This window comes from Mytilus edulis, unplaced genomic scaffold (assembly GCF_963676685.1).
Source record: "Mytilus edulis unplaced genomic scaffold, xbMytEdul2.2 SCAFFOLD_923, whole genome shotgun sequence".
Classification (NCBI taxonomy): domain Eukaryota; kingdom Metazoa; phylum Mollusca; class Bivalvia; order Mytilida; family Mytilidae; genus Mytilus; species Mytilus edulis.
The window spans coordinates 1-11,068 of NW_027267398.1; the positions used below are offsets into that span (position 1 = coordinate 1).

The 11,068-nt window shown below is 30.7% G+C and overlaps 1 protein-coding gene across 1 annotated transcript; it reads left to right on the plus strand.

The window, feature by feature from the left end:
- Positions 1-1,059: 1,059 nt before the first annotated feature.
- LOC139505387 (ankyrin repeat and BTB/POZ domain-containing protein 1-like) lies at positions 1,060-8,166 on the plus strand. The gene is made up of 7 exons (XM_071295004.1): positions 1,060-1,186; positions 1,562-1,732; positions 2,312-2,447; positions 2,944-3,054; positions 3,465-3,571; positions 4,900-4,978; positions 6,816-8,166. Exons 2-7 carry the CDS (start codon positions 1,713-1,715, stop codon positions 7,020-7,022), a joined length of 660 nt encoding a protein of 219 aa, XP_071151105.1. The 5' UTR covers positions 1,060-1,186; positions 1,562-1,712; the 3' UTR covers positions 7,023-8,166.
- The last annotated feature ends 2,902 nt before the right edge of the window (positions 8,167-11,068 follow it).

Here is an 11,068-nt window from a genome sequence, read left to right on the forward strand (position 1 = left end):
AACACTAGTATATATTGAAAGGAGATAAATAAAGGAACCAAAAAATCAAAAAAAAATATATAGGTCAATGTGCTTGTTTTCTAGATATAAGTCATTGAAATTTTGGCGGGAAAGAGTTCACTCTTGATTTTTCATAGATTTATCATCAAGTTTAAGTTCTCAAAAACTATAAAAAAATAACAAGGATTTCATAAAAATTTGCAGATGGCTTATAATTATACAAGTTAAAGATTTATAAAAAGAAAAATGAGGGTCAATGGGCAAAAATTGGTAAGGCATTAAAATGGATAAAACCAGAGGATTCCAAAAATCTGACAAAAATCCCAAAACATGACAAGCGAACATATTTAAGTCATAAGATTGGTAACAAAACTGCTCTTGCTTGAGATCTCATGAAAAAAATTGTTGATTAATGGTTTTCGAGAAGGAATTAATAAAGGGGACTTTTAAAAAACCAACTAATATACTCATAAGATTTATGACTTTTAGTCACAAGGTTCTTGTACACAATCTGTATAGTTTGATACAGGATCATCACAACAGGCTGGTGTTGTCTAACATTCTGTTATGGTCTCATGGCAGTGAACTGAAGACATGTTAAGTATTGTTAATCCTACACTTAAAATCCAACTCAGGATTTATCATCTAGAAAATTTGGGGTTTACAGGTCATGTTGATAGTCCCTGTTTAGGGTATATTCGTATGACAACAGGAGATTTTTCATAGTTGTCATGTAACAAATTGCTGTAGAACATTTTGGTGCTATGAATTAAAATCAGTCATATATCTAAATAAACACATACAAGTTCATTACTTAATACTGTTAATATATAGGAGTTTTGGCTATTTTGCATTCAATTTGTCTGGCTGACTATTGTACTGTTTGTCCAACAATTATTTCCAACATTCTTTTCTCAGGTACTTCTGTCACAGTATTTGGTCAGTAAATTAAAAATAAGTTATATTTTCTGATCTGTCAGACATCTACCTCCTGTCATATGATACATTGGATATGCCAATTTGTTGTTTATATTCTATAGATTGTTTGTATATTTTCAGTTAAGTTCTGTGGAATCCTTATGCATATCACCCAATGCTAGAGATAGTCTAACGGCCAAGAGGGCATTAGATTTATTTAAAAAGAAACAGAAAACAGACATGGTATTTGAAATCATTATTATACATGGTAAGTATAGGAGATTTTCTGGTATATTGACATCTTTAATAAAAATGAAAATTTGTTATATATGGCGAAATTTTCACATATATCTTCACAATATACCAGAAGATTAATCTGGCAATTAATATTTTTGTTTATACCTGTATAACATGTTATTTGATAGTTATACATTTTTTGTTTTTGTTTTCCAAAACAGAAGTTTGCATTTTACATGAAAGTTTGTCAATATTAAGCAGCATTCTTAATGGTGGAGACTAATTTTTATCTGGTTATTATAACTACTATTTATAAAATCTTAGTGACTGTAGTTTTTTTTGTATGGCTTGAATTGAAAAATTAGAATGTTCAACCATCTCATTTGAGACCTTGTAAATTACTTAGATACTGGTGACACTGTTGATAGACCATACACATGGAGATCCCATAGAGAAAACCGAATCTGACAGGGATACAGATCAGCTATGAAATTCCTGCTCATTGTGTCATATTAGCAACGAGATGCCGGTGGTTCCAAAGGGCGTTACTTAGTGGTATGAGAGAATCCATAGACAAGTAAGTATTGTTAGACATAAGGCATTGGTTTCTTTTGAAAACAGTGTCATACATTGAAGTTAACAGCTGAGTTGTGTAGAGATGTGTGGTGCATGAAGAGTTTGTCTTTTGGTCCTTTTCTGTTTTTTGCCATTGCAATGTCAGTTTTTTTTTGCCATTACAATGTCAGTTTTTTTTTTACATAAATTTGAATGACCCTTTGGTATCTCTCTTTTATGCTCAAACAATATTTGAAGAGTTTGTTTAATGGAGATGACCTTATTCAACTATAGGTAAAAGTAACTAGACGCATAAAAGAACAAAAAAATACCTATTTTAAATTGTTAGAAGAATTTGTCACATAATTGTTGTCTATTTATGGTCTTATTTAACAGATGTTGCTCATAAAAAAACTATTTTTAGATCTAATGAAAAAATTGTCATGATTTTCAAAAGAAAACATGGTGGTTTAACTGTAAATTTCATATTTGATATGTTCTTTTCTTTGATTATTTTTAGCACAAATTTATGCTTGATATTAAATAATAATATTGTTCACCAGTAAAACGAGAGTTTAACTATAGATTTCTTTGTATATAGGAAAATAACGATCCATGATACCAACCCTGAAGTGTTCAACCTGTTCCTAGAATTTGTATATGGAGGAAATCTAGATACATCACACAGTTCACCAGAACAACTTACTGAACTTCTCACGTTAGCTGATAGATATGAGGTAATATTACTATACAAGCTTGTAATTTGTAGGTTCAGTAGGTGTCTTGTTAATATTGTAAAAATTTGATGATATAACAATGTATGTCATTTTCTGATGAAATATAATCATTGTATAAAATTGAAAATAGAAATGGGGAATGTGCCAAAGAGCACACAGAGGCATGCTTCAGGTTAGTTATCTTAAGTTATAGATATTCTGAACAAAAATGTTACAGCTTAATTTTTATTTGAAATAACTTCAATTCTGTCATAGTTGTTTTAATGTTATTTGCAAACCTTCTGCTTTCTGTTTTCTGTTGTGAAGCTGAAAAATAACTCATCATTTTAAAAGTAAATTCATAGGAAAGAGATTATTGAAATCACAATTGAAAGTCAAGTTATTGAATTTTTTGAAACAGTCACTACACTTGCATTACCATAGCTCAACTATTATCTCATTGTTTCCTTTCAATCCTAGGAATAACCTATAGAAATACCTGTAACTTTTATTTCAGGTGGACACATTAAAGAGTGTATGTGAGCATGCGTTGGGAAAACATGTCAACAACGAAACAGCTTTGTATCTGTTCAGTATGGCAGATCAACTCCAAGCAAAGGCATTAAAGGTTAGGAAAATACTGTCTTAATTGAATTACTAATCTGTTTTAAAGATTTTCAAACTTAGTAGATTTACTTATATGACTTAGGAAAAAACTAGAAATGTTGATTCAGTTTTATTGTGGTTAAAAAAGAACTTACAAAATACAAGAAACACATTACTTTTGCAGTATTTGAAAGTATATAAACAGTTATACAACTAAAACCTTCTTTTAATAAATGATCAAAAATTTTAATATCAGCATTATTCAGTTAAAACTGGTAACAATAAAGCCATTTTTAGATAAACATTTTGTTTGAATAAATAGGAATTCAATTTATATTAAATAAAGAATATTTAATGCATGTCTTTAGTTCAGTTCAGATAAGACAATGTTAATGCAGGATTCATTGTAATACAATTCTACTTGTTTTTTAGGAACAGACAGTGTCGTATATACAGAAACATCCTGTTTTGATGGAAGGTGAACTATATATAGAATTACCTCAAAATCTGAAGAATGAAATACAAGCATTGACAAATGGGTATGTTTGATGATAAGAGCAAATTAGATAATGAATACTTATTGACTGACTCAATTTACCAGGTTGAGGTAGTAAAGTGGCATCATCGTATAGCAGTGGATCCTGATTTTGTTGTTTTCAAAGACATTCACTCGTTTTGTGTACCGCATGCAGCGTGGAGAGTAGCACTACGTCACCCACTGATGCGCAGACAGGCCCATTTTGTAACATCAACGTGCTGTCTTATACGCGAGAACTTACAAAACAACAGAATACTGTGCGATAAATGTGGTAAACTTTTTGATGATCCTTGTACTCATGCGATACTATCATGTGACTATACAGTTGATGCTCGAGATCAATTTTGGAGGAGTGTTATAGACATAAACCCGATTTCATTTAGTGTTCACTTAGGAAATATGACTGACAATAAATTGCTTAATTGTATTCTTGCCTGTGACACCGATTTTGATCTACAGAATAAAGAACGTGAACAGTTTAACTTCACGTGTGTGAACTTTATCTACAATTCTTGTAAATTGTTACAGAAGCGCAACTGCTGCTAGAAGTACATAAACTATCTTCAAACTGTAATGAACATATGTAAATAATTGAACTTTTCGTCGTGATCTCGTCTTTATTGACTGTCTCTGTGTAAATCATAACTCGTGTTGTTTGTATATGATTAATTGTAATTGTCTTTGCTTTGTTTCATACTCTCCAATAGGAGGCAAATAAATTATATATGAGTGGAATAGTAAGTTAATGTCCCAGAAGTGCAACTATTGCCCTGAGGAAATGCCACTGTTACGTACTGCACTTAAGTCAAACCTAGATAAAATAGGTAGACCACAACGTCTCAACTCCCCTGTTATAATCAAAATCCTCCATGCCGTAGCTGCATTTAAAATTCTGCTTAACATAATGACACGTACGGTCATATAGTTTCATCGAGGTACAATAGTTGGAAACTGTTGACTGGTCAAATAGTTCAACGCTTGCAATTTGAAAATAGTCAAAATATTGTGTACTTATTTTATATAGAAAATGATAACTGAGGTATAATAATAGGCAATAGTCATGATGTATAAAAATATTTATTGCTATTGTTCCTTGTAGAAAGTCTCTGAATATGCACGGTAGCAAGGCCATGAACATTGATTTATTGTGAACTCAGTAGCTTGGCCACAGCTGATGACATGGACAATAGGCTTCTTTTTCTTCTTCTTCCCACAAGACATAGTCCAGTTAATAAGGACAAATAAAAAGATAATTTAAATCTTTATGCTTGTAAATTTGATATATTACTTCCTGTTACTATTTATAGCTGACATTTCTATATTTTTCAGAGATGATTCCAGTGATCAAGAAACTCCAAATGTTGGTGATATTGAAGATATGATTCATAAGGTGGATTTAGCTGCTGGGGTAAGTCATTTTTTATTACTTTGAAAATCCCTTATAAAGCATTATCATATTATTTTTTTCTAAATGCAATGTTTATACTTTAAAAATGACTGTATGCATTACAGTGTTTTAAGATTAAAGTTTTATGTATAATTTGTTGACATCATTTGATTAGGACCAGAAAACAATTCTAACTAAGTTGTCAGACACAGAAAATGGAAAGTTGATGTTTGTTAATTTATCATTCTGAATTGAAATGTCTTAAAAACAAGTTTTGTCTTGATCACTGTATATTACCCTTATGAAAAGTACCTGGTTATACAATATCACATGCCAAAATTTTAAAATACATATCTGGTAGAATATGGCAAGCCGTTCTCGTCAAAACTATGTTTAAACCATTTTTCGAAAAATTTACACACTGAGAATTACAGCAAAGCACACTGAGATTTTAAAACTTAAAAACGCACACTGAGAATTGAAAATTACACACTGAGAATTGAAAATTACACACTGAGAATTGAAAATTACACACTGAGAATTGAAAATTACACACTGAGATTTCATAAAGACGCACTGAGATTACAAAAATGAAAAACGCACACTGAGAATTGAAAATTACACACTGAGAATTGAAAATTACACACTGAGATTTCAAAAAGACACACTGAGAATAAATAAACTGAAAACACACACTGAGAATTTGAAATAACACACTGAGAATTTAAAATTACACACTGAGAATTTAAAATTACACACTGAGATTTATGCGCACTTTTTATGCGCACATATCTAATTAGCATACTTAATATGAATCTATTACAAGCTTAAAACAACAAGGGGACAGAACTCGTTAGTCCTTCGATTTGGTCCCAAATTATTAATAAAAAAACTTTAAAAATACAAGAACAAGAAAAATACCCACTTACTCTTATTACAAAATATAACCAAATGGTGAAAAACTTTATTAAAATCATAAGAAAACATTGGAACAATCTGCAAAAGAATGCAGTGAAATTTTTACCCAAGTGTCTATTATAGCATATAAACGTAACAAAAATATAAAAGATTAACTAGCGAAACCAGGGAAACAGTTGGAACACTTTTGAAAAGGGACCCACGGTTTTAAGTAATAAAAAATCATCCCGATACACTGGTAGTAATGATCTGAATTATAGGCAACAAACTTATGAGTATGAGCGATGTTAAGTCTTGAAATTTATTACGAATGTTGGTTGAAGGAATTGCATTTTATTATAATGACAAGAGTTCTTGAGATCAAGATATTAATCTGTTGATTATTCATCTCATGAATATTCATTAGTAATTTGCATATTAATCTCAGTGTGTATTTTTGAAATCTCAGTGTGTAATTAACAATTCTCAGTGTGTGTTTTTCAATTTATTTCATCTCAGTGTGTCTTTTTAAAATCTCAGTGTGTAATTTTGAATTCTCAGTGTGTGTTTTTCATTTTTTTAAATCTCAGTGTGTAATTTCGATTTCTCAGTGTGTTATTTTAGGTTTTTAAATCTCAGTGTGTATTTTTTTCGAAAAAAAGGTTTAAACATAGTTTTGACGAGAACGGCTTGCCATAGTAGAACATACATTTAAATCAGTTTTTTTTATTTCAATACAGGACTTACTGAAAATAGTCACAGAATTCTTTTCTCAGCTGAAAATAGTCAGAAAATAGCCACAGGATCAATTTCTCAGGATTAAAGCATTTGAGCAAAATGTTATATAATCAAATTATTGCAGTTTTTAGTAAAACTTTATTACAGGCTTTTTTATAATTTTATTAAGTTTATAGTCCACTCAAATTTGATTTTAGATTATCTTCCATTTATCTTTCCTCAGACACTGTCAGGTTCAACCAGTTCCTCTTCAACCACATCCTCTGTGTCAGACTTGAGGATAGAAGATCCAGCCAGATTAGAAGCCTGTGTTCACCAAATGAAGGAGATCGTAGGTGATGACGTCAGTGATGAAGACCTAATGTTACATGTCATATCAGCTGATTACGATGTCAGTCGAGCCATAAACTTTTATTTCAGTTCCTTGTGATAATGTTTGAAACTAAATCAGCTGATTACAGTGTAGACAAGCCATTTATTTACATTATTTTGTTGATTTTTTGTGACTTTGAATAAGTGGATAAGCTGTTTCTTTACCACAGTTTACACAAATCAAATCCTGTTCACAAGATGGTAGCAGATAGATAATGTCAAGGGGTTGTACACAATATTCCCAAAATACCATTATGTAGGAACAATTTGCACATATCAAAATGAAAGCTGTTGTGATTTGATTGATAAAAACAATTTTGATTGATTTTAAAATGGGTAAAATATCTCAAAAAAGATTTTACATTATTACCTGCTATTGCTAAAAAGTCTTTCTATTCTTACATCAAAGTTTAAGAATCTTTTTATGTAAAATTTATGTTTAAGCTTTAAAAAAAGAACTAAAATGTGTGCTTTTGAATGGTTAGTGCATACAAAGCTGAATCTCAATGTTAATTTTGCATTAGTAATCTGTGGTTTGGAAACAGTATAAATTCACATTCACTGTTTCTGTTATTTGATTTGTTAGTTTGTTAAATCGATCTGACTTTTTGATTTATTTAGATGCACTATTTTAGGTAAATAATTATAAAAATATTTTTCTTATCACAAAGTTGTAAAATGGATCACACTCATCAGTATATATATACTTAACTGAATCATGAACTTAAAACAAATTGTGACTAGCTTCTCCCTAACATGTGTTTCAGTATTTTCCCTTTGTAGATCCTTTGTAAATGTTCTGTTTAAAGGATACATAATGACTGTTGATTGGTTCACACTTCCATTTTTGGGTTATTTTGTCTTTAAATCTGTAGACACCATGGATTTAGCCTCTGTTCCTAGATTGGACATTTGTGTGCATTATTTTGCTGTACAAACATATTTCATTTATTTTTTGGTTTTCTAAGTCACCCGTTAAGAATAATATTTACACTTGTTTTGATTAAGAACTTTTTTGTGTTAAATGATTTTAATATTTAGTTGATTATTATATAAAAAAGACTTTTGACCTTTACCTAGAGATGGACAAAAATCACCATTTAGAGTTAATTTAGAGGTAGTAACATCTGTGTATATTCATTATACCATGGACTCAGGGTAAATATTATAGTATAAACAAATCAGTATTGATAATTTAAAAAGAAGATACAAAGGAGAAGAGGGGCATACAAAATCAAAAGAAAACACAGACATCACTATGGCTAAAGGAAAAAGTCAAACAAATAAATAAGTAAAATCAGAAATTATTGTGCATCCATAACAACTGGCAAACATGAGAAATCTATCTAATTTATGCGCTTTATTAAATTTTATGAAGAAATAACACTACTTAAATAGTGCATGCAAGTTTTTATTATTATTATTATACAAATTGTGTATATAAAAATTGTGAAGAAAAGCTTTGTTCAATTATTTATAAACCATTTTCACTGGGGTAAAGCTGATGACCGTAACTGCATTCACGGTCATCCCAAGATGTCGGATGAAAAATTAGGTCAGTTTCTGTATTGTCTGTTAAAGTGTTTCTATATCATTTTCTTTACAAATCATACATTGAAACGATGTAAATTTATAAAAGAATCACTCGGAAATCACTAATTACTTCTGAGAAATGTGCATGAAACGGGAAATTCGATTTGAAAAAATCGCCAAGATGACCGTAAATCACAATCGAGATGACCGTAACAGAATCAGCGATTCATAACAAGGCTGACCGTAACTGCTTTTAAGATGACCGTAATTTGTAAATGATGACCGTAACTTTTAAAGGATGACCCTCAATTCTAAGAAATATCCGTATTTATATAACTATCTTTTTGTATCAAATGATTAATCGTGTTGGTATACACATATTAATATGAAAGTTTTATCCTATAGGTAGAAGAAAATAAGACGTGCTTCAAATGCAAAGATTACCATATGTATCTTTTTTACAGTAGAGGGTTCAATTTTTAAAATGAATTTGCCAAATGACATGCCAATGAACAGGAAGGGAACACATGCTACAAAAGCGCGATAAAATGACACCTTACAAGCATAATGAAAAAAATGCGGTGCACAGCCTTCAACTGCTCGACAAAAGATTTTGTTTTGTTTCTGGGATTCCTTTTAATGACATATAATAAATACACATTTTTAAAAATGCCAAAAAATTGCATGTACACCCATTGATATTATATCGTCTTTCATTTTGTCGTGCAAATAAAATAACAGAAATATTTTGAAAATATCATTCGAATAAACTAGTGAAGGTGAGCTCCAGCAAAGTAGATCCTTAAAATAGTATTGTACGAAAAGCGTATCACAAGGCGGAACGTTGTCAATTTGTATATATACAGAAATGATATTCATACAGTCAGGATTTTACTTCTTCAAAATTATCTCCCCATTACGCCAGTTCATGCTCACAATCGTAGAAATGGAAGCCATTATAGGGATGACGCTCTGCCAATTATGCTCTTGAAAACTGATAAATTTATCCACATAGCACCATTACGATCGATCGTTATATGTCAGTTATATCTTAAAAGACAAATGTATCTACTAGCTAATGATCATTAGTTAATGATCTTGTCTGCATTGATTCAACTTAAAAATATTGTCTGTTTGGATGTCAGATGGAATTTTTGAAAATTCTTAAGCATTTAAAAAAATTCGAATTAAATATTTCGTGGAAGGGCAGACTAAACATTTTCAGTGGTTGAAGATTATAAACCCTAGTTATCACACAAAAGAAAATCATATTTTTTCGAAGATATCCATTTTCATCATCCAAATTAAAAGACTGTCGTCATGTACTTTTAGAAAAATTAGCTATTCGAACACACCTACTCTGTTTTTGTGATTCATTAGATAGGTATCTCAATTGACCCATATATTTCATCTTTTCGTACTGTCATTTTTTTACGTTATAAAGTCAACCTGTATATTTGATATATAATAATGATAGAATCTGAAGCGAGATGCTATATAAAATACTCTTGCTTTGTACGTTTTAAAGACAAAATATACACACCCCAAACATGCCCTAACATAAAAAGGTGCACTCGATTTTTCTCTTTTCGATACAATCGTTACCTGTTTGGGGGAATTTTTTCTTGGTTCACATAATGGAAGGGCAGACACGAACATTTCTGAACTAAAAGATTGATATGTTCTCCGTCCAGATAAAAAAAAAATCGGAGGTTATGCATTTTCTACATCCAACTTATAGATACTATATATAAAAAAGAAGATGTGGTATTATTGCCAATGAGACAGCTATCCAGAAAAGACCAAAATGACACAAACATTAACAACTATAGGTAACCGTAAGGCCTTCAACAATGAGCAAAGCTCATACCGCATAGTCAGCTATAAAAGGCCCCGATAAGAACCATGTCGTCGACTTGATATCTTATTGTTTTGCATTACTATGTAATAGATACATTGAAAACTTATGCAAATGGTGTTTTTAAAATAAGAAAATTGTCGTTTTATTTGTTTCTATTAACTTTTTAAAATTTTGTTGCTATATTAAACATTACAGTTAACTTGTATCGCTTTCTCGATAAACACAGAGCTTCGATTCTTTTGTTCTATTTCAAAAGTGTTTCCGCCTGCATATATCAAGTCAAGACAAATTAAGATTTTAATCTGCTTCCTCTGGAACCATACACATGGGTTCGATTACCAAATATTCGTATGTATTATTAATGTTTTTAATGCTCCATTTATTGGCATTATGTTTTTCTGGTCTGTGCGTACGTTCGTCCGTTCGTCTGTTTGTTTGTCCGTTTGTCCAGCTTCAAGTTAAATAAAATTGAAACTTAGTACACATTTTCCCTATGGTATGATCTTTTTAATTCTAATGCCAAATTACAGTTTTATCCATTTTCATAGTCCACTAAACATAGAAAATTATAGTGTAGATGAGGCATCCGTGTACTAGGGACACATTCATGTTTCTTCAAATTTTCGTCGTATCGCTGTCAATTTGTGTTAAAATTTTCACGTCGAAATCAATAAATATTTCATTGTTTACGAGAAATATGCAATTTACTA